Below are 24389 nucleotides of genomic sequence, written 5' to 3' on the forward strand. Positions count from 1 at the left end.
GCAGGCTGCCTTCAGGGTTAAGCTGCAGCATCACCTCTTCCCAGGTCTCTATCCTGCCGGCCTGTCCCACACATTTTGGACTTGCCAACTTCTATAATCATGATATAAGGCAATTTCTTAAAATTAAGGAATCTCTCTCCCTCTTTTTATATTTTTAGTGTATGTGAGCGCTAATTGCTCCACATCTTTGCCAGCGATTGGTATTTGTCAGCACTTTTTAACTTTAGTCAATCTAGAAGGTGTGAAAAGATTTCACATTGATTTATGGTTTAAATTATCATTTCCCTGATGACTAATGAGGCTGGTCATATTTGCATATGTTTGTGGGCTATTTGAATCCTCTTTTGTGAAATATCTTTTTTAGTCTTTTTCTCTCATTCTTCTATTTTGTCATATGTATTTTCTTAACAATTTTTATTCATTATATGCTTCAAAATTGAGCTTCTTAAAAATTGCATAGCACATATATTTCCCTATTAACTTTTGGTCTCCTAAAGGAAAATTTTTTTAAGTTTTATGTAGTCCAACTTAGCTTATTGTCCTTTGCCATGATGGTGGTTTTTGTGAATGCTTTAAAAATCCTAACTTATTCTGAAATCATAAAGATATTTTTCTATGTCATGTTCTATAACAGGGGCTGTCTGAAATAGAACTACCATATGGGATACAGGCTATCACACATAGGTACCTGCATTCACATATTCACTGCAGTATTATTCACAAGAGCAAGACTGGAAACAGCATAAGTGTCCATCAATGGACGAATGGATAAAGATGTGGTATATACACAACAAGATATTATTCAGACCTGGGGAAGAAGGAAGTCCTGTAATCTGTGACAACATGGATGAAGCTTGTGGGCATTATGCTAAGTGAAAGAAGTCAGAGAAAGACTGCATGGTGTTACTTAAATGTGGAATCTAGAAAGGCCAGACTCATAAAAACCGAATATGATGATGATTACTGGGGCTGAGGGTGGGGGAAATGGGGAGATGTCAATTGAAGGGTACAAACTCCCAGCTAAGGTGGATAAGTTCTGGGGATCTCATGTACAACATGATAACTGTAATCAGCAATACTGTATTATATTTTTGAAAGTTGCTAAGAGTAAGTCAGATGTTCTCACCACGAAGAAGAAGTGGTAATTATAGGATGTGATGGAAATGTTAGTTAAGGCAATGGTGGTGATTATTACGCAGTGTATGTAAGTGTAATCAAATCAGTGCAGTGTATACCTTAAACATACACAATGTCAATTTTATCTCAATAAAGCTGGGAAAAAATTAAAGGAATTTTCAGCAATGATATAGAAGTTCTTTAGTTGTGTTAACCAATATGGTCACCACTAGACCACATATGGCTATTGAGAACTTAAAATATAGCTGTTGTGACCAAGGAAATACTTTAAAATTTTTAATTTAGTTTAAATTGCTGCATATGGCCAGTGGCTGCTATATTGGATAGAAATTATTCAATTGTGTTCTCAGACTATAATAGGATTAAACTAGAAATCAGTAACAGAACAGTTGGGAAATCCCAAAATAGTTCTGAATTAATATACTTTAAATAATCTATGGGTCAAAACAAGTCACTTAGTTGTATCTGACTCTGAGACCCCATGGACTGTAGCAAGACTACTGGAGCGGGTTACCACGCCCTCCTCTGGGGGATCTTCCTGACCCAGGGATCAAAATCACGTCTTTTATGTCTCCTGCACTGACAGGTGGGTTCTTTACCATTAACGCCCATTAAAAGGAAGCCCATTCTATAAGTCCAGAATTATGGTATTATCAATTCCTGATATTGTTATAGATAACTGGATAGATAAATAAATGGGAGAAAAGACAAATCTACATGCAGAAGAATTCAAAATAGCTTATGTAGTGATTCTGCCCTCACATTTCAAATCCCTTTTGTTCAAAGGTCAACTGTACTTAGCCAGTTCAGTTCCGTTCAGTTGCTCAGTCGTATCCAACTTTTTGTGACCCAGTGGACCACAGCACGCCAGGCCTCCCTGTCCATCACCAACTCCTGGAGTTTACTCAAACTCACGTCCATTGAGTCAGCGATACCATCCAACCATCTCATCCTCTATCATCCCCTTCTCCTCCTGCCTTCAATCTTTCCCAGCATCAGGGTCTTTTCAAATGAGTCAGCTCTTCGTATCAGGTGGCCAAAGTATTGGAGTTTCAGCTTCAGCATCAGTCCTTCCAATGAACACCCAGGACTGATCTCCTTTAGGATGGACTGTTTGGATCTCCTTGCAGCCCAAGGGACTCTCAAGAGTCTTCTCCAACACCACAGTTCAAAAGCATCAATTCTTCAGTGCTCAGCTTTCTTTATAGAGGTACTTAGCCAGTACTTCTCAAAATTGTTAAGGCCATCAGAAATGTGAGAAGTCTGAGAAACTATCAGAGCCAAAAAGAGCCTAAGAAGACATGTTCACTACATATAGTGTGGTATCCTGAATGAGATTCTGTAACAGAAAAAGGGCATTAAGTCAAAACACAGGATATCCAATAAAGTATAGACTTTGGTTAATTGTATCAATACCGGTTCATTAGTTGTAACAAACATACAATATTAATGTAAGCTATTAACAACAGGGGAAAGCAGGTATGAGGTACATAAGAACTCACTGTACTATTTTTGAAGTTTTCTGCAAATCTAATGCTATTCTAAAATTAAAAGTTTATTAAAAAAACTTAATAGGTATATGTTGAAAACCTCCTCTCAAAAACTGGGTTTTCCTACTTCTCCATTTTTATTGGCAGCCCTAGTCAGTGAAATAAAATATGAAAAATAAGATGTATGATTGAAAAGAAAAAATGTTTCTATACATAGAAAATACAATTCTATAAAATTTTAGAATTATCAGGGTCTTTGAATCTAAGTTCATTCTACACAAATCAATTTTATTTTTATAAGCCAGCTACACACAATTCAAGACCTCTTCATATGACTGAAAGATATTAAGACCTACATAAATGATAGATATACCATGTAAATATTTTTGAAGACTCAGTTTTTCAGTTCTCCTCAAATTGATTTAGGGACTCAATATAATTCCATGCAAGTCCCAGCAGGCATGTTTGTGAACAATGAGATGCTGATTCTAAGATGTATATGGAAATGCAAAGGAACAGGAAAGGCTATAACAAAAAACCTGAAAAAGAATTACATAATAACTAAGGCAGGTGAGGGCCCTCCTGGTGGCTCTGCAGTAAAGAACCCACCTGCAATGCAGGAGACCTGGGTTCGATCCCTAGGTCGGGAAGATCCCCTGGAGAAGGAAACAGCAACCCACTCCAGTATTCTTGCCTGGAGAATTCCATGGACAGAGGAGCCTGGTGGGTCATAGTCCATGGGGTTCCAGAAAAGTTGGACATGATTTAACAACTAAACAACAGCTAAGGCAAGTGATTGGTGTCAGCAGAGACATAGACTAATGGAAGAGATGAGAACGCAGAAACAAACCTAGTCTTATATGACCATTGGAATTAAGACTAAGGTGGCACTGCAGAGGAATGAGAAAGGGATGGTCTTTTCAATAAACAGCCCGGGGTCCATTGGCTATCCACATAGTAAACAAATGCAACCTGGCACCTACTTTCAATATTTCCTTTAGAGTAGGCCAGCTGATTAGTGTAGTTTTTGTTGTTCATTCAGTGATTACTTCCTAAATGGCATTTTCCTATTTTATTCATAAAATTTATAACTATCTGAATTATTTCACTTATTGGCTTTTTAATTATCTGTCTTGTTTCCAGTATTGCATAAAGTCCTTGAGAAAAAGAATCTTCTCTGCTGTGCTGAAACCAGTGTACTTGGAATATCTAGAACATTTCTTGGCACCGTCAGAAGCTTTTTAATAAATAAATGAATTCATAAATCTGCCAGGAAAATTTGGAATGAGAATAGCAGGTAATCCCTTGATCTGGCACTTGAATGTTGAGACAGTGTTTACCTGGGAGAGCCTGCGTGCTAAGTTGCTTGAGTCATGTCTGGCTCTTCGCAACCCTATGGACTGTAACTCCTCAGGCTGCTCTGTCTATGGAGATTCTCCAGGCAAGAATACTGGAGTGGGTTGCCGTGCCCAAGAGGGTCTTCCTGACACAGGGATCAAACCCACGTCTCATGTCTCCTGCATCGGCATGCAGGTTATTTACCACTAGCGCCACTTGCAGAAGCCTTTGGAAGAGCCTGGGGTGGAGTAAAGGTTTGGAGTATATTCCAGATGGGGAGTATAGTACATATCAAGTGTGAGTAAATGTGAGAGGGTATTACAGGGTGACTTTCTAAAGAGGCCATCCCTCTAGGCAGTAAATGGAAATGTTTGTTTAAAATAGAGTTTTATTTGTTCAGTCACAAGACTCAGAACCTCTTTGGAGATGGGCCTAGTGTGTAATCTGTTTTAACAAACCCTATTCACTTAAGATTGAGAACCACCAGATCCAAGCCATTATCCTTCCTTTAGCTGGGACCACTTCTAATTTTAAATCATTTACATGCACTTTTTTTTTTTTTAGCACCACAATTCTATTTTTAATGCCAGTGGAAACCTAGGAAGGTGAAAGAAAAAAGAAACTCATAAAAATCTATGGTAATCTGTAGGTATGAAACAATATATTGTACTAAGGCAGTAAGGGAAAATTTCTCTTTCCTCAAGCTGAAGACTATTGAAAGGGCTCTCAGTTGAGTGAACATAAAAACCGTAAGCCAGCTGGCCATAAAACACCTTTAGAGACATAGCCATGATTTTTCAGTAGCTATTCTATTAAAGATTTTATTCCACCTTGACTTAGAAGTCAATTTTAAACCGTCTCCACTTCTGAAAAACATTTTTCAGTGATTGTCAGAGGCTAGGCTGAGTGGCAGGCTTTAGTTTACTTAAGCTACCAGAAGATTTCAGCCCCAGGTGTTTCTAAATATTATGGGGGGGAGGACAACCCTCGATGTTACAAACACAGCAGGCAAGGTAAGGCCTCCTATCTTTCTTCTTTTAAATGAAAGCCCTCAATACTGTTTTTCAATCAATTCCTAGCATCTAGCTCAGTCTCTACCACGGAAACGCTTAAAATTTAAGACATTCATGGTTTTTTGGGGAGTTAAAATAAGATCGTTTTAGTGGCCATGTGTCTTCTTCCTCAGATTCCCTCCTTCATCGATACAAAAGCGTTTTCAGTCCTTTCTCAAGTTCAGAGTCATCTGTCCACTGGCGATCAATCAAAGGCAAGGATCTCCACGTGCTAACCTCCCTCGGGGCAGAACCAGGGAAGGAGATTGATTCCCACACCTTCCAGGCTGGGGTCCCGCTTGGACCACCGCTTCTGGCCCCTCCGCGCGCTCCGTCTAGGGGCTTTCACCACCTGGCTGGGTGGTCTGACCTTGACCCGCCTGGTCCCCCTCGCCGTCGGCGCTCAGCCACCCTCCGCGGCCACCAGGGGGCGGCCGAGCTAGGCGCCGCCGCGAGAAGGGGACGCCCGGGGAGAGGAAGTGCCGCGAGTTCTGGCCCGGCCCGCGCAGAGTGCAGGCGGCGGCGAGCTGCGGCCTCTCGCCCGGGCCTCCCCCCCCGGCCTTTCCCCGCCCCGCGCGGGCTGCCAGCGGCGGCGGGTTCCGGGTCCTGTGACCCGTCAGGCGGCGCGGCGGGAAGGGCGGCCGGTCTCGGAGAAAAGTTTCGACGGCCGACGGGGCTCTCGGGGCGCAGCGGGGAGGGCGCGGCCGGGCGTGGCCCCCGAGCTCGCCGAGAGCGGCCGGCCGGCGGAGCGGGGTCCGGGGCGCTCATGGCGGGCGGCGGAGCCGGGGACCCCGGCCGGGGGGCGGCCGCCGCCGCGGCGCCGCCGGAGACCAGCGAGCACCTCTTCAAGGTGCTGGTCATCGGCGAACTCGGCGTGGGCAAGACCAGCATCATCAAGCGCTACGTCCACCAGCTCTTCTCCCAGCACTACCGGGCCACCATCGGGGTGGACTTCGCCCTCAAGGTCCTCAACTGGGACAGCAGGACGCTGGTGCGCCTGCAGCTGTGGGACATCGCGGGTAAGCGGGTGGCCGGAGTCGGGGACGTGCGCGGAGCCCGAGGCGGGCGGGCGGGCGGCGGCCTCCGCGCAGGGGGCGCCCGCGGGGTTTCCCCGCCGTCGGAAGCCTCGGGGATGGGGGGGCGGGGGTAGCGCTCGGCCGCCCTCGGGCTCCTTGCTTCTTTCTCTGTCCTCTGCCAGGACTTGCCTGCCCGAGTAAGTTTAAAAGAAAGGGACGAAACCACCTGGAAAGATGGAAGGGGATGTTGGACTCCAGGGGGAATCAGCACAGTGGAACAGGCGATGGTAGTCGAAGAATTTAAAAGCAGAACAGGATAAATAAATGCGTAGAGAAACTAACCCTGGTTAGACGCCTCAGCTCGGTGTGTGGAAAAGCGCTGGTGTTTTTAAGAGATCGGAGGCCCTCTGCTTTGGAGCTCTCACCTGACCAGAGGTGAGAAAGCCACGGAGGCTTTCCCCGAAGTTTTCATTCTGAATCTTGACGAGGACGAGGGAGGGGAAGGGGCTGGCTCCTCTCTTTCGCTTTAACATTTTACAGACAAGAACAGAGGTTCAGACTGGTTGAACAACTCACCCAAAGTTACACTCCTAGTTAGGAACACCCCCAGACTAGAAACCAGGGTTTCTTTTCAGAAGGGTTTTCATCTTCATCATCCACCTTGAGTCTTAGACCCTTGCTTGGGAGCGAAACCCCATTCTTTGTACGTCGTGCCCGCATTCCTAGGGGAGGCCTCCCAGGCAAAGATTGGGGAAAACTTCTCTTGAAACCTTCTGCTCCTCTTCCCCCCGGGAACCAACACCTAGCCCCACTCCTGCCTCTCCACACCCAATGTGTAATATTATTTCCCTGGCATTTCCCAATGCTTTCCATTGTCATTTTGGAGCATAGTACCCCTGTGTGAGGAGGGTATAGATTCTCCTTACTCTGTTGTATGAAAACTTGAACTCTGGCTAGTATGGTGGGTTGGATGTGTGCATTTAATAAGCCATTAACTTCGGGAAAGTTGAAATATGGAAGAGGTACCAGGAATTATCCTGTTCAGTCATTATGGGTGTTATATTCAGTCTGCCTTCGAGATGGGGGCATGTTCAGGGTCAAAGAGCCCATCCTTCATCCTCCACTTGTATGACTGAAGCCTGTTAAAGGTGTGGTCACCCAACTGATGAAGAGTCAGGGACCCAGGTCTGTCTGCTGGGTAGTGCTCTTTGCATCAACAGCTTATTACATATGAGATGATATTGAAGAAATATCACATATATACTCATTTATTTGAGACGAGGCTTCCCTACCTCCAATAGGAAAATAAAGTGATGTATGTCATCTCTAAGAAAGGGGGATAGTCAGCCTTTGGGCTCAGCTTGGTTTTTTTTTTTTTTTTTCGGTTACAGAAAACCAAATGTTCGTTTGAAAAGTTTTGAAAAGTCATCTTTTGAAGCCAGAGGCTTCTTTTGAAACACTTCCTGCTTTTTCACAGAGCATTTATGAGTAAGAGTATTGCTCCTTGACAAAGTCGTGGATTCTAAAGGTTGCCTTGCCATGTGATAATCTTTCTACCGAAATCTTCAGTGTAGCTGTGAATTTCCATGAAGATGATTTTAAATCTCTGCCTAGGAGGATTGTTGAGTTTGCTTTATTCTTCATGTAAAATAGTGTGGTGTTTAGCAATTAAATTGTGATTGGGTCCTTCTGCAGGTAAATAAAATTTTTTTTATGGCACAGTTGTGTTTTTTTAAGCTTCAAGGAAAAATGCTTCTGTTTGGAGACTTGGGAAAGCAGGAGCATGAGTTAGGGTTTTCTTCCCCTTTTTCATCCTGCTTAACCAGACCTATTTTACCAGGAGGGGAACGTATTCAGTCTCTACCAGACTCTGGTACATATCGGCCTAGGTGGAATTTTCTTGCAGTTTTGCCTAAATGCAAAGCTTGAGCCTTTCCAGGAAGGAAAGCAGACCTTTCAGAATCTCCAAAAGGGATTCCGTCCAGCAAGTACACACCAACAATTAACAAGATTAGAGGTAAACTTATGAGATGATTGGAAATTATAAGGTTCATCTTTTAAATAAGGTTTTCAGTATTTAAGGAAACGAAGAGCAAAAAATAATGTGGCTTTAACTTAAGGTTTAGGGAGCTCTATCATTAACTCTATCATTAGCAAACCAAGGTTTGGTTTGAATATTTGAGCTACTAGTGAATCCTGGCTCATACCATTTGAATTAAGTAGTCATGATGTAATGGAGGCAAAGTGAAGGCCACTCCAAATAGTTCCCCATGGCTAAACATATTTGCCTTGTGTAGCAACAAAGTTGATTTGTATTTAATTCTCAAAGGGGGAAGGTATTCCTTGATTGCAAAATAGTAGGTGGAGTTAGCCACTCGACACGACTAACTTAAGGTGTGCTGTTATTACTGGTTAGACTTTTGTTGCTGCTTTAGAAGTGGGAAAGGTGTAAAGAAATTCTGTCAGGTCTCTGTACTTGAAAGCTCTGGCAAGCATAACAGGCCGGAATTACCCAAATGTTTTCTGTAAATGTAGCCAAGCAGTTTAAGCTAAACTCTTCAAATTGAGAACCATAGTGACTCATGGATACGGGCCTTATAAATCCTTATTACATCAAATGAATGCAGCTTTCAAGTACAGGTGCAATTTAACACAATTTTGTGTTAGGCAATTCCTTTCTTTTACTTCATATCTGCTTTGAGACTGCTGCTCAACACATTACTGAGATATACTGAAATATTGAAGTCTTTGATAAGATTCTAAAGAGAGAGTTTAATAAATGTATACTAAATTAGGATGCAGTATCTGATCTTCCTTTTAACATGTATTATAGATGAATTGAGTATTTGGCTCACTACTTATTATAAGCTTATTAGCAACTGTAGAATTTTCCAAGTAGATTGAACGGTTGGTCTAGGCTAAATCTTTTTTTTTTTTTAAGCTTGTCCATTTAGATCTAGTATAATTTAGTCTGCATGCATTCATTGCAGTGATTTGCTTTTATAGGGAAGGCAAAATTTTATCTCTACCTTCTTAGAACTTTCAGCTGGTCCTGAGAATTAAATTAATGTAAGACAGATTAATAGCAGAAATTTATTTGACAGTGAAAGTCGCTCAGTCATGTCCGACTCTTTGTGACCCTTTGGGCTATGTAGTCCATGGCATTCTCAAGATGAGAATACTGGAGTGGGTAGCCTATCCCTTCTCCAGCAGATCTTCCCAACCCAGGAATCGAACCGAGGTCTCCTGCATTACAGATGAATTCTTTACCAACTGAGCCATCAGGGAAGCTTTATGTAACACAGGAGCCCTCATAAGGAAAGGAAGAACCCCCAAAAGTACAAAAATATAAATGCCTTTATACTAGGTTGAACAAAGGCAGCTATAGAAAAATAACCAAACTCTGTAGGATACTAAATGAAGATAAGAGCTATTTTAACAAGATCTGCTTCTGCAGAATTCTCTCAGTTTGATCATCTCTGGTGATGAGCACAGTTCCTTCCTTCCTTCCTTATTGGGGAGGACATCTTTCACGTGGGAGTTTTATCTCCTGATTTAAGGAAGAAGAAGGGGAGGTTGGAGTACCCATCTTGCCCTTGTTTTTCAAGTGCCCTTAGTTCAAATAATACTTTTGCCATAGTGGCATTAGAATAGGCAGGAAGCCTATTCTACCACTCTTCAGTTTTTAGTATCAAAATTTCTTTATAAAAATCTGAGTAAAAAAAAAAAAAAAAGAAAAAATCTGAGTATACTCCTTTGGGCCAGAGAACAAATCAGAAACAATGTACTCTGAAATTCATGTAAATATGATTTATCAGAGCATAAAATTCATGCTTGGAAGACCTTGTAAGTTATATAAAGCATACTTAGATTGACTTTTGAGCCATACTTAGATTCACTTTCGAGTTTTTTGATTCCCATCTGAAAATAAAATGTTGGTCTTGTCTTCTTTGTTCTCTCTCGCATATTGCCAGTTGCTGTAACTAGTGGTCTCTTCTTGTTTTCTTTGATAATGCTCCAGCTGTTCATGAGCAAGAGCCTGGAATATTATCTTATGCTTTCTTGACCTTCAGAGTGTCTATCAGTCAAGGATTGTTAATGTTCAAATATGAAGAAGCAGTTCTTTGAGGAATTAGTCTCTATTATATGTAGTCTCTTAGTCCTGCAGTTACTTTCTTAGGGCTTATTGTGGGTCAGTTACTTAATAATTCATTTAAAAGGATTGAAATAAAGTCTTTATTACATCTGACTTGTACAGTCTTGCCATCTTCAGCCTTATTCTGGCTCAGTTTTGTGCTGAATTCCAAGCAAAGCCTACTATCCCATTTTACATCTGCAAATCTTCCTTACTTTGTAAGCCCTGACACAACCTTTGGGTTCCCCGGTCTGGACTGCGCTTTCACAAATGCCCAGACAGGAATTTCAACATAACAGCATATTTGTGTAACTGGCATGAAGAAAATTCCCCTGGTAATGTCGTGCCTGTTGCCTTTCCTTCTTTTGAATATGTTACCATTCTTAATTCCAGGTCAGGTAAAAGTTGCTCAGGTTAGTGGTGCAGAGAGCCACGTTCTGATAAGAAGTACTAAAATTTGACTTGGCTGCTAGCCGTTTGCTTAATCAGCCTATTGTTTGAGTAGGATTAAAGGCTTTTAGAGACCCTATGGTGTAAACCCAGGGAGTTGTGGTAAGCTGACCAAGAAAACACAGGTAATCCATGGTACAGGTCTCATGTCTCTAATAGCAGAGTGGATTTTTGGTAATGTAAGAGTGACATAAACTTTTGTCTAAATTTGCAAATGTTCTGGTCAGCCCTGTTTTGGAGCATGTGACTCATATTTCATACCTATTGTAATCATTACCATCTCTTTATGTCATCGGTCCAGAATTTCTAGTTCTTATACTTAATTATGAAGCATACTACTTCCCAGGCAGACACTTTTTGATCAGCTGCATCTCTCTCTCTCTCTTTTTTTTTTTTTTTTTGGTACATTTTGAAAGACTCTCCAAACTGTCGACTTCTCTGAAGTTAATGAAGCTATTTTATTGGTATTTGGTTGTAGAGCACACCCTGGAAAACAAGGTAATAATTACAACTGTTTGTCTGGACTACTCTGTGATCCTACAGATTAAACCTGTATGCTATGCATTATTCCAGAGGTGCAGTGTTATTTTCAAATATATCTTAGGAATTTCAGCCTTGTGTGTATATATGGTATTCTGACCTTCCAAAATGGCAATGCACTCCACTGTTCTTGCCTGGAGAATCCCATGGACAGAGGAGCCTGGCTGGCTACAGTCCATCAGGTTGCAGAGTTGGGCTTGACTTAGTGACTTAGCAGCAGCAGCAGCTTCCTGACCTTCCAGCTTTCTTTAGCTTTTGATATGTAAATTTCAATGATTCTTCTTCTTTTTTAAAAGATATTTTTATTTTGTATTGTATAGTCGATTAACAATGTTAGGATAGCTTCTTATTCCCTTTTAACATGTACTCAAGGTTTTGTTTTTATTCAAGTGAAATGAGATCACCATTAAAAGAGATAGTTTGTTACTGATAGTTCCCTATAGGAAGGACCAGGTCAGGCCATGCGGGACCACACAGGGAAGCACCGGGGTCATTTAGGAGGCCGAAGGAGCTGGGAGAAAGCAGAGCAAGGACTACAGCCTTTTTTGTGATTTTTGAAGAAAGACCTCACAGCATAGGCAAGCTGAGCAAGCTTAGGATTGGATAGTTGGAAAGATTTCAGTTTGCCGAGGGCTATAGGGATGGTCCCTCACTGTCTCTGACCTAGACTGCAAGAGCCTGACAACAGAAAGCAAGTAGAGGAGGACTCAGGACTGATTGATTCGCATATTGAAGACTTGCTCTCAACAAGTTGTTTGCTCTAATAACTAGATAATCCTGGGCGGCGGGGGATGTGGTGGGGGTGGGCAGTCCAGCCCCTCCCCTGGTCTACAAGGCCCCAAGATGTCAAAGTATCATAAAATATATTTAAAAAAAAAAACCTGATGAATACATATTTCTAGGCACTTATTAAAATGGACTAAGAGATGAGAAAAAGTAATGTTCCAAAGAAAAAAACTTTGAAGGCCTTAGATTTGGAGTCCAAGAATAGCATATCCTCAAAATAGTGAGGATTTCACACTTAATCAACACTTAAGTAGTAGAAAGTGGGCTCAGTCAACAAGTTTAAATTGCACTGTGGCTGTAGAGATTTTCTCTTGGATGGTGAAACAGTGTTGACTTATGTGAGGAGATTTCTGGAGGTGAGATAAATGATCAAGAAAAAGGTGTTTAGAATTTTATTCAATTATATTTTCAAAAAGAGCTTCTGCACTTTTTACAGTCATGGAGGCTAGAAACGTGTGATTTCTTCACTCTTATTTTGAGAGTGACAAACCACATAAAAATAAATAAATAGCGGTGGTTACTTTAAGGCTTTGTGTTGGTCTTTCTGACAGGAGATCTTACATTCTCTTCTTCCTCATTTTTTTCACTCACTTCTATCCAGATATTTTCCTTAAGCGTTTTCTGTAGTGATTTTTGATGGCTTTGAAATTAAGCTAAATATATATTGGATTTTTTGGTGTTTTGTGTTTTTTTTGTTGTTTGTTTGTTTTTTAGTGTGACTGTATGGGACCTGCTCTTTCAGACTCATCTGAGGTGCTTAAATGCATCTTCCTTAGCATCAGCTATAAGCAGAACTGGCTTCATCTGTCAAACATCCCCATAAATCATGGTTTAACAAGAGAAAAGTTAGGTCCCTCACCTAATAAGTCCATTGTTGAGCAGTCCATGGCTGGTGAACAGAACCATTCATTCTTCATGGACCAAAGCTGACATTTCACCACTCAGCTATTCCCTGATTGTATTCTTTGCCTTTCTGGTCTAGTCGGACATCCATGCCTTGTTGCAAGGACAGCTGGGAAATCTAGGGCTTTTTCTGTTTGTTTTCAAACTGGACACACTGCTTCCCCAAATGAAATTCTGTGAAGGGATACTGAAAAGGCAACTAGCAATACTCCATGCTTAACAAGTCAGAGTTCCTAGAGGGAGGGCCTGGAAGTGTGTAATTTACCAGGCACCACGGGTAGTCTTTCCCAGGTGGCGCTAGTGGTAAAGACCCCACCTGCCAATGCAGGAGACATAAGACACACGGGTTTGACCCTGGGTCAGGAAGATCCCCTGCAGGAGGGCATGGCCACCCACTCCAGTCTTCTTGCCTGGAGAATCCAGTGGACAGAGGAGCCTGGTGGGCCACAGTCCATGGGGTCACAAAGTATCTGACGCGACTGAGCACACACAGCGTGGGCGATCTGATTCATGCTCAAGCTGAGAACAGTGGTTCTGTCTTGCCCGTGCTGACTGTTGCCAACAGACCCATCCTCTTACTGCACTCCACTGAACAAGTCTGCTGCTCCCCGGGTTCCTTGACACCCACCTTTCCTGGCCCCCAAGTTCCTGTCTGTTTTGTATCACCCGCTCCTTATCTCTTTTGCTGTCTCAAGAGGTGATGTAAGGACATAAGATAAATCACACGACAGAGATGGGCCATGTCTTGCTCTCATTGAATGCTGTTCTTAGGAAAAAGCCAATATCTCAAACTTCCAAAACTATTCCGACTTTGGACACAAACCAAAAAGATACTTTGATTTTATTCCCCTCTTTAAATGGACTAAAGTCAGATGTTCTTTTTACACTCACCACAGCAGATGTAAATAGTTGAATAAAAACAGACCTTACACTGTGACCTAAATACCACAAAAGCCTGCTCGTATCTAATTAGCAAAAAGAAAAATACAGTTTCTGAACTGTTGTGTATCTGGGAATAGGTCATTTTGAAGGCTGCTTATTGAGACTGCTGCTGCCATCTCAAAGGGAGTTTGTTTTTCTTTTGTTTAGGTATTTTTTAACTTTTTTTTTTCTGTGTTCAGTTTTGTTACTCTTTTGCTTGACAGACAGGTTTGATCTCAACCTCAAAAGGTGGTGGCATGGACACAAACGGTACTTTGTACATGATTTAAAGAGCAACTTTGCCTCTTCCCCTATAATGCTTTTTATCCAAGTGCAAATATATTTCCAAATATAAGCATAGAATCTCAGAGGTAGGAAGTTTTGGTAAAAAAAAAAAAAAAATCCCTGCATGTAATCACAGTTAACATTTATGAAAAGCTGCTTTCTAGTCACCGTCTCTCAATTTACTTTTTTTTAAATTGAAGAATAATTGCTTTACAGCACCGTGAATTGTGTTTGTTTCTGCCAACAGCAGCATGAATCAGATCAGTCCAGTTCAGTCTCTCAGCCGTGGCCTACTCTTTGCGACCCCGTGGACTGCAGCACACCAGATTTCCTGTCCATCACCAACTCGCGAAGCTTGCTCAAACTCATGCCCATTGAGTTGGTGATGCCATCCAACCATCTCATCCTCTGTCATTCCCCTCTCCTGCCTTCAGTATTTCCCAGAATCAGGGTCTTTTCCAATGAGTCAGTTCTTCCCATCGGGTGGCCAAAGTATTGGAGTTTCAGCTTCAACATCAGTCCTTCCAATGAATACTCAGGGCTGATTTCCTTTAGGATGGACTGGTTGGATCTCCTTGCAGTCCAAGAGACTCCCAAGAGTCTTCTCCAACACCACAGTTCAAAAGCATCAATTCTTTGGTGCTCAGCTTTTTTTATAGTCCAACACTCACATCCATCATGACTATTGGAAAAACCATAGCTTTGCTTGGATGGAACTTTGTCAGCAAAGTAATGTCTCTGCTTTTTAATATGCTGTCTAGGTTGGTCATAGCTTTTTTTTTTTTTCCCCGAGGAGCAAGTGTCTTTTAATTTCATGGCAGCAGGCACCACCTGCAGTGATTTTGGAGCCCAAGAAAGTAAAGCCTCACTGTTTCCATTGTTTCCCCATCTATTTGCCATGAAGTGATGGGACCAGACGCCATGATCTTAGTTTTTTGAATGTTGAGTTTTAAGCCAGATTTTTCATTCTCTTCTTTCACTTTCATCAAGAGGCTTTTTAGTTCTTCTTCACTTTCTGCCATAAGGGTGGTGTCATCTGTATATCTGAGGTTATTGATATTTCTCCCAGCAATCTTGATTCCAGCTTGTGCTTCTTCCAGCCCAGCGTTTCTCATGATGTACTCTGCATATAAGTTAAATAAACAGGGTGACAATATACAGCCTTGACATACTCCTTCCCCAGTTTGGAACCAGTCTGTTGTTCCATGTCTGCTTCTAACTGTTGCTTCCTGACCTGCATGCAGGTTTCTCAGGAGGCAGGTAACGTGGTCTGGTATTCCCATCTCTTGAAGAATTTTCCACAGTTTGTTGTGATCCACACAAAGGCTTTAGCATAGTCAATAAAGCAGAAGTAGATGTTTTTCTGGAATTCTCTTGCTTTTTCAATGATCCAGAGGATGTTGGCAATTTGATCTCTGGTTCCTCTACCTTTTCAAAATCCAGCTTGAATATCAGGAATTTCTCAGTTCACATACTTTTGAAGCCTACTTTGGAGAATTTTGTACATTACTTTGCTAGTGTGTGAGATGAGTGCAGTTGTGTGGTAGTTTGAACATTCTTTGGCATTGCCTTTCTTTGGTATTGGAATGAAAACTGACCTTTTCCAGTCCTGTGGTCACTACTGACTTTTCCAAAATTGCTGGCATATTGAGTGCAGCACTTTCACAACATCATCTTTTGGATTTGAAGTAGCTCAACTGGAATTCAGTCACCTCCAGTAGCTTTGTTCATGGTGATGCTTCCTAAGGCCCGTTGACTTCACACTCCAAGATGTCTGGCTCTAGGTGAGTGATCACACCATTATGGTTATCTGGGCTGTTAGGATCTTTTTTTTGTATAATTCTTCTGTGTATTTTTGCCACCTCTTCTTCATATCTGTCCTTTATTGTGCTCATCTTTGCTTGAAATGTTCCCTTGGTATCTCTAATTTTCTTGAAGAGATCTCTAGTCTTCCTCATTCTATTGTTTTCCTCTATTTCTTTGCATTGATCACTGAGAAAGGCTTTCTTATCTCTCCTTGCTATTCTTTGGAAGTAATCATAAGGGATTTGATTTAGTTCATACTAAATGGTCTAGTGGTTTTCCCTACTTTCTTCAATTTAAGTCTGAATTTGGCAATAAGGAGTTCATGATCTGAGCCACAGTCAGCTCCAGGTCTTGTTTTTGCTGACTGTATAGAGCTTCTCCAACTTCGGCTGCAAAGATATAATCAGTCTGATTTCAGTATTGACCATCTGGTGATGTCCATGTGTAGAGTAGTCTCTTGTGTTGTTGGGAAGAGGGTGTTTGCTCTGACCAATGCATTCTCTTGGCAAAACTCTGTAGGCCTTTGCTCTGCTTCAATTTGTACTCCAAGGCTTGCCTGTTACTCCAGGTATCTCTTAACTTCCTACTTTTGCATTCCAGTCCCCTATGATGAAAAAGATGTCTTTTTTTGGTGTTAGTTCTAGAAGATCTTGTAGGTCTTCATAGAACCATTCAACTTCAGCTTATTTGGCATTAGTGGTCAGGGCATAGACTTAGATTATTGTGATATCGAATGGTTTGCCTCGGAAACGAACAGAGATTGTTCTGTTGTTTTTGAGAATGCACCCATGTACTGCATTTCAGACTCTTTTGTTGACTCTGAGGTCTACTCCATTTCTTCTAAGGGATTCTTACCCACAGTAGTAGATATAATGGTCATCTGAATTAAATTTGCCCATTCCAGTCCATTTTAGTTCAGTTCAGTTCAGTTGCTCAGTTGTGTCCCACTCTTTGCGACCCCATGAACTGCAGCACGCCAGGCCTCCCTGTCCATCGCCAACTCCCGGAGTTTACCCAAACTCATGTCCATTGAGTTGATGATGCCATCCAACCATCCTATACTCTGTCGTCCCCTTCTCCTCCTGCCCCCAATCCCTCCCAGCATCAGGGTCTTTTCAAATGAGTCAGCTCTTCGCATCAGGTGGCCAAAGTATTGGAGTTTCAGCTTCAGCATCAGTCCTTCCAATGAACATTCAGGACTGATTTCCTTTAAGATGGACTGGTTGGATCTCCTTGCAGTCCAAGGGACTCTCAAGAGTCTTCTCCAACACCACAGTTCAAAAGCATTAATTCTTTGGTGCTCAGCTTTCTATATGGTCCAACTCTCACATCCATACATGACTACTGGAAAAACCATAGCCTTGACTAGACGGACTTTGTTGACAAAGTAATGTCTCTGCTTTTTAATACGCTGTCTAGGTTGGTCATAACTTTCCTTCCAAGGAGTAAGCATCTTTTAATTTCATGGCTGCAGTCACCATCTGCAGTGATTTTGGAGCCCAAAACAATAAAGTCAGCCACTGTTTCCACTGTTTCCCCATCTATTTGCCATGAAGTGATAGGACCAGATGCCATGATCTCAGTTTTCTGATTTTAGTTCACTGATTCCTACAGTTTCGATGTTCAGTCTTGCCATCTCCTGTTTGGCCACTTGCAATTTACCTTGATTCATGGACCTAACATTCCAGATTCCTGTGCAGTATTGTTCTTCACAGCTTCGGACTTTACTTCCATCACCAGTAACATCCACAACTGGGCGTTGTTTTCACTTCGTCTCAGCCCCTTCTTTCTTTCTGGAGGTATTTTTCCACTCTTCTCCAGTAGTACATTGAGCACCTACTGACCTGGGGAGTTCAGCTTTCAGGGTCAGGTACAGGTATACATATGTCGCCGCCCTCCTGAATCCCCCTCCCGTCTACCTCCCAACCCCACCCTTCTAGGTTGTCACGCAGCACTAGGCTGAGCTCCCTCTGTCAGACAGCACATTCCCACTTGCTGTGTGTTTTACATACATTAACATATATGTTTCTGGGGAAATTACTGTTGAGTAAAGTGAGACTCAGGAAGGTTAAGGGATTTCCCCAAGGCCTATACACCTGTAACTTGCAGTTAGGGCATGAATCCAGATGTTTCTGATCGCAAAGGTTTCATGGTCATGTTATAGTATCTCTCTTTCTGCTTTACACATGATAGAAAAGAAAACCAGACGAATGCATTATGTAAAATCACATGAATGACTCCTTTTACCTTCTTCATGGTACAATATTAATAGGAAATTCAGTACATATCAAATCCAGCCTCACATGGTGCTAATTTGATGCATTAGCTTTTAGACTTGTTTTATTTGATGGTAATACAGTCATTTGTTTTATAGAAAATTATGTAAACCAGTGCGGGGGGGAATAGGTTTTTAGTTACATTGTTTTCTTGGTCAGTATTATGGTAGTTTTTTAATGTAAGGAAATTTTTTTTTTCTTCTAACAATGCCTATAATTTTAGCATGTTAAATATTTAAGTGTAATTCTGGGGCACATTTATAAGGGCTTTATAAAGTAGTAGTATAAAGTCATTAAATATATGCCCTAAAAATGACAAAACCTATGTAACTATGAATTGTAGCTTCTTACATATAAAACCTAAGACCCATTATGACATCACCATATTATCTATATCAAGCTATAAAAAATTTTAGTGGCTAGATAAATATCTTTCTAAAACCAGTGACTGGACTTATATTTTGGCTGGATCTTGGTCTATTACCCACCAACCACACAAGCGTGTTAAAAATGCTTCATCTCTGAAATGCATACTGAACTTTAAGGATATGTTTTTAAAGAACTTTATGTGCACTCACTAGAAACTACATTTTTGCCCAGTCACCTTAAGCAAGAACATGTAGCTCAATAATTCTTGTTGTTTGTTGTTTAGTTGCCAAGTCATGTCCAACCCTTTTGCAACCCCATGACTGTAGCCCATGCTCCTCTGTCCATGGGATTTCCCAGGCAATATACTGAATGCGTTGCCTTTCCATTCTCCAAGCAAGAACACCGGATGGGAGGGATGGATGGATCTTCCCGCCCCAGGGATCTAACCCTATGTTACCTGCGTTGGCAGGTGGAGTCTTTACCTCTGAGCCACCTGGGAAGCCCAATAATTCTTAATGGGTGAGAAAGGATACACATTTATACTTGGAAAGCTAAGCGCTGATTGTCTTATTGCTCTGATTTATTTTTCATTGTGTGACTTATATTTTGAATTTCAAATAACATTTAGAGATATTTCGATTTTTTGGCAAATGGGCACATGAACATAAAATTTTGAGACAAACATTAAAAAATAGTGATTAAAACCATAGAGAGAGCATCTCTGGCCTGTATTTCTGATAAATGTTCAAAATGCAGTATTTTACTTTCAAATCTGAGAGCAAATATTTCCCTTTAGAAAATCTGCCTACACTAAAAAGAGAGAAGGCAAGCCATTTTGTGGTTTTCTTTTCCTTGATTAGAATACATGTTCTTGGAAATGTATTAAGTTGTCTCAACTCCTTCTCAAAGTCATTAGTGTTGGGTACTCCAGATATTGGGGAAGCATTTTAATCCTTTTGCCAACATGTGTACCTTACAGGTCATCATCCATTAGAGTATGTATTACCAAGTTGTGCATCTTTAAATGTCTTTGAGCCTAGATGACTAGTACTATGCTCTTTTTTCCCCTTTCTCATTGCCAAGATATCTAGCTATAATCAGGGTTCCTTCCGCTAGAGAAGGAAGGATAACACATTTTAGGAGCCATTGGAATATTCAGGCAATATGCCCACAGCAATATGGTAGAAAAAACCTGTCCCTAGTATCAGCCTAGCTAATGAACTCAGCAGTGAGGCATGTCCTTAGCTGCTGTGGTCAGGCACTCGGGGTCACAGAGCAAGCCCGTAACTTTTGTGGCAGGGTTGTGTGTCCTTGGGGAGTGTCTTTCCCAGGCTCATGCTACTTTGGATCTATCTGGAGACACGGGACCATGGGGAAGAATGTATACTCCAGAAAATGCTTGGCTACCAGATCAGGCAGCACATTGGATAACACATCAACCTAAGGCACTTGAGTAATGTTGTCTTGCTGAGATTTTATTTTCTCATCTTTAAAATAAGGGAGGATGGATGAGGTAATCTGGAGCGTCATCTTCTAGTTTATAATCTTGTCTGTTAGAGTATCAGAAAAGTACAAAGTAGCCCCTCTCCTTCCTGTAAGAGGAGATTACAGCTCTGGTCTAGGAAGGTGGTGTTTGTTGCTCAGAGTTCTCCCCCATGGCGTCTGAACCACTACTACAGACCATGTAAGAGGAAGATCTCCCAGGTTCTGCTGAGTTTCCATATTGCTGTGCACTTTAACTCTACACACACACACACACACGCGCACACACACACACACACACCATGAAACAAGACACATGCAGCTGTCTTTATATTTAATAACTGCATACTTTCTCCTCTAACCAGTCCGGTTCCATCACAGGACACAATCCAGGAGCATTCATCCTGGCAGAAATGTCCTGCTTTTATTTATGTGCTTGTGGAAAGAAGAGTCCTAGAATAATAAAAATTTCTTAGACTAAACTTAAAATGGTTGATTGGCTGCCCCTCAGAGTACTTTTTTTTTTTCTTTTCCAAAATTAAAAAAAAAAATGTTAAGATTCCATGGATTCTAGTTTGCATATGACAGTCTTACCCATGGTTTGATCCTTTAGCCCTTTTCTGAAGCTAGGAAGGGCTGGCTTCTGCAGTGCTGTAAAAGGGGAAGTAGAATGCGTGTTTCTCCTGGTGATGACTCAGTGCTTCTGAGAAACTGCCTCCAGCAGTTAAAGCTTAGCCTTTTAGTTCATGGATGGTGAGCATGGCTCTGCCTAGGCTGGCTGCCCCCAGGGGCATGCAAACTGAAAGTCACAGCATGGAAATAAATAAAGTTTATGAAGATACTATATTTACATAGTATAAGCATTTGGAAGGCATTTTTTGATAATGTATCTTTCAAAAAGACTAGTAAGATTAGCTTACTTCAGTGAATGACATCCCCTTGTTGAATACCATAATATGCTCTTTGTATCTCTGATTACACCTAACACATCGTGACATCACTTGGTTTCTTTCCTCAGATAGACTGAGATTCTTAGGATCCTAGTCATTGTTTCACCCGTGTCTAGCACAGTGCCTGGTATATAGGAGGAACCTAACACATATTTTCTAGTTGAGATCAAATCTAGCTATAAGAGGTAAAAAGATATTTGGGAGTTGCACCAGTCAAGATAGGCTAGGTTGTGGTAGGGTGCCAGCAGCATTAAAATGAGGAAGATCCCCTGGAGGAGGGCATGGCAACCCACTCCAGTACTCTTGCCTGGAGAATCCTATGGACAATGGAGCCTGGCGGGCTACAGTCCATGAGGTCACAAAGAGTCGGATCTGACTGAGTGACTGACACATTTCACACTTTCTACATGTCCTTAGTAGGGAGCAGAAGTGGCGGGATGGTGATGAATTTGAGGGTGGTTTTTCATTGGAGCCCTTTGAAGACCCAGGCTAACAGAGGCCCTACCGTCTGATACCGTCACCCCAAAGTAGGGGTAACCTTGCTGCCACCCGACAAGTGATTCTGCTGGGCAGGGACACTTCTGTCCATGTTCCGTGAACACAGCTGGTTTAGTCAGGGAAGGACAGTATGGTCCTCCATGTATTCAAAAGTGGAGGAAAATGGATTATTCGTGAACATTAGTTGTGTTTTCCACTGGACTCTTTTGTTTTAGATAGTAATAAGGGAATAGCTAAAATTACCCAAGGAGCAGTCATAACAAAGGTACAGGCTGCAATTCTTATTCTTGTAGGAAAGTTTATTTTCCAGCTTAACAACCGAAAGAGCTTAGCAACCCTGTGCATTTGAACCTTTAAAACAACAAAGCTAAATCTAAGTTTCACCTTGTTCGATTTTTGGAGAACAGTTCCATTAATTTTATGTTAAGATTATTATTCTAAATGAACTTTTATCTTTCATCACTCCGTAGTTCAATGACACGTGTTTTAGAAACTTTTGTTTTTCACTTGTTTTTACCAGTTCAGGAAAATCTCTGAAGCACTTTTGAATTTTTCAAAAAAGAGATTATGAACCCAGTATAGTAGGAAGTATATTTTCCTTATTCTTTTGGAGAATAAGCTACTCCCATAAATGCATGGGCTTGGCCTTTTGTTGGTGGGTCATTTACATTTGACCCCCATTGCTGTCTTCTGGATTTGGTGATTGCAGAATTGTCAGAAAATCATTATAACATTAAAATTATAGCATAGTTTCCTGATATATAGCATAGAATCCTGATATTCTAAAATATCAGAAGTGAGAGCTTGAGGAACTTTGATGATCTCTAAAGGTCTCTAAAGACAGTTGGCTGATTTAAACAGACAACATTATTTCCTGGGGTAGCTTGACTATCGGGTGCTTGATATTTGATTCTCTAGGATGGTTGTACTTTTCTCAAGTTTATTTTCCTTTGCAAACCATTTTCACCACTTTGAGGTAAAACACTTACCTACCTAATAATTTAAGGCTTTGCCATGTGTGAAAGCGAACGCATTAGTTGCTCAGTCGTGTCTAACTCTTTGCATACCATGGACTGTAGCCTGCCAGGCTCCTCTGTCCATGGGATTCTCCAAGCAAGAATACTGGAGTGGATTGCCAGTTCCTCCTCCAAGAGATCTTCCTGACCTAGGGATCAAACTCGCGTCTTCTGCATTGGCAGGCATATTCCTTAACCTCTGATCCACCAGGGAAGCACAGTAATAGTCCTTAGCTAGTATTTATTCAGTGCTCACTTATGGACCTGGCGTTTTACACTCTTTGCACTTGAAGTATAACCTACATACAAAGAAGTTAAGGGTGTACCTTCATGAATTTTATATACTACTCCTAATAAAGGTATAGACTGTCCCTAAACCCTTAGCACAGAAATCATTAAACTATTTTTGTAAAGTTCCTGATTGTAATTATTTTAGGCTTTGTGAGCCATTTACTCTCTATTGCAACAACTCAACTCCACCATTATAGAATGAAATCAGGTATATAATATGTAAATAGATGAGGGTGATATTCCAATAAAACTTTATTTAGCTGAGTTCTGCCAAACTCAGCCCTAAATATACTCCCAGGCAGGCATTTTACATTTAACTTCCCGGTGACCATATATAGTATATACGGTAGGTATTTTTTATAGCTTTATTGTGATATAGTTGACATAGAGTAAACTGTACAATTTTATGTTTTACACTTGGGAAATATCACCATAGTCAAGATTGTAAGCATTTTTTATCATTTGAAATGTAATTTATCTAATCCATTCCCTGCCCTTGTCCAACATAATCAACTGATCTGCTTTCTCTTACTGTATTACTATAGTTTCTAATTTTTGGTATTTGATATAAGTAGACTCACAGTATTACCTCCTCCTCTTCTGGCCTGGTTATTTTGACTCAGCATAATTATTTTGAGATTCTTCCATATTGTTACATTAATTCATAATTTGTTCCTTTCATTTTTATTGTTGAGTTGTGGTCCATTGTATGAACATACCATAATTTATTCATTACTATGTGAATAGACATTTGGGTTGCTTCCAGTTTGGGGCTATTAAAAATGAAGCTCCTCTGGGCAGTCATGAGCATGTCTTTGTATAGATGTGTGCCTTCATTTTGTTAGCAAATACCTAGGAGTAGGATAACTTGGTTGTGTGCTAGATATATGCTTAGATTTTTGAGAAAGTATCAAATTGTTTTCCAACATGGTACACTATTTTGAAGTATTATTCTTACCAGCTATGTATGAGAGCTCCAGTTGCTCCACAACTTCACCAGCACTTGGTATAGTCAGACTTTTTCATTATAGCCTTTCTTGTGGGTATAAAGGATCAGCTCAATTGTGGTTTAAACCCAATGACTAATAATTTTGAGCATCATTTCTTTTGCTTATTTATCATATAAATTCTTTGGTAAAGTATTTTAATGTTTTGCTTATTCTATCAAATTCTTTTTTGTTCTCTTATTTTGGAGTTCTGAGAATTCTGTATATTCTAAGTATGTTTTTTAAATCAGATATAATATATATGTACTTTTTTTCCGCCTTTACTTTTCATTTGCTCAACAGTGTTATTGTTGTTCAGCCTGCTCAGTCCTGACTTACTCTTTGCAACCCCATGGACTGCGGTACGTCAGGCTTCCCTGTCCTTCACCATCTCCCAGAGTTTGCTCAAACTCATGTCCATTGAGTTTGTGATGCCATCCAACCATCTCATCCTCTGTTGCCCTCTTCTACTGGCCTCAATTTTTCCCAGCATCAGGGTCTTTTCCAATGAGTTGGCTTTTCACATCAGGTGGCAAAGTATTAGAGTTTCAACTTCAGCATCAGTTCTTCCAGTGAATATTCAGAGTTGATTTCCTTTAGGATTGACGGTTTGATCTCCTTGCAGTCCAAGGGACTCTCAGGTGTCTTCTCTAGTACCACAA

At 41.0% G+C, this 24389-nt stretch overlaps 1 protein-coding gene across 1 annotated transcript in view; it reads left to right on the forward strand.

Moving 5' to 3' along the window:
* Positions 1–5766: 5766 nt before the first annotated feature.
* Positions 5767–24389, forward strand: part of RAB32 (RAB32, member RAS oncogene family) — a 28951-nt gene continuing 10328 nt past the window's right edge. Inside the window, exon 1 of the mRNA XM_061130032.1 lies at positions 5767–6036. Coding sequence (XP_060986015.1) covers positions 5784–6036 — 253 coding nt within the window. The 5' untranslated portion in view covers positions 5767–5783. The remainder of the gene's footprint in view (positions 6037–24389) is intronic.

This window comes from Dama dama, chromosome 26, assembly GCF_033118175.1.
Source record: "Dama dama isolate Ldn47 chromosome 26, ASM3311817v1, whole genome shotgun sequence".
NCBI classification, from domain to species: Eukaryota; Metazoa; Chordata; class Mammalia; order Artiodactyla; family Cervidae; genus Dama; species Dama dama.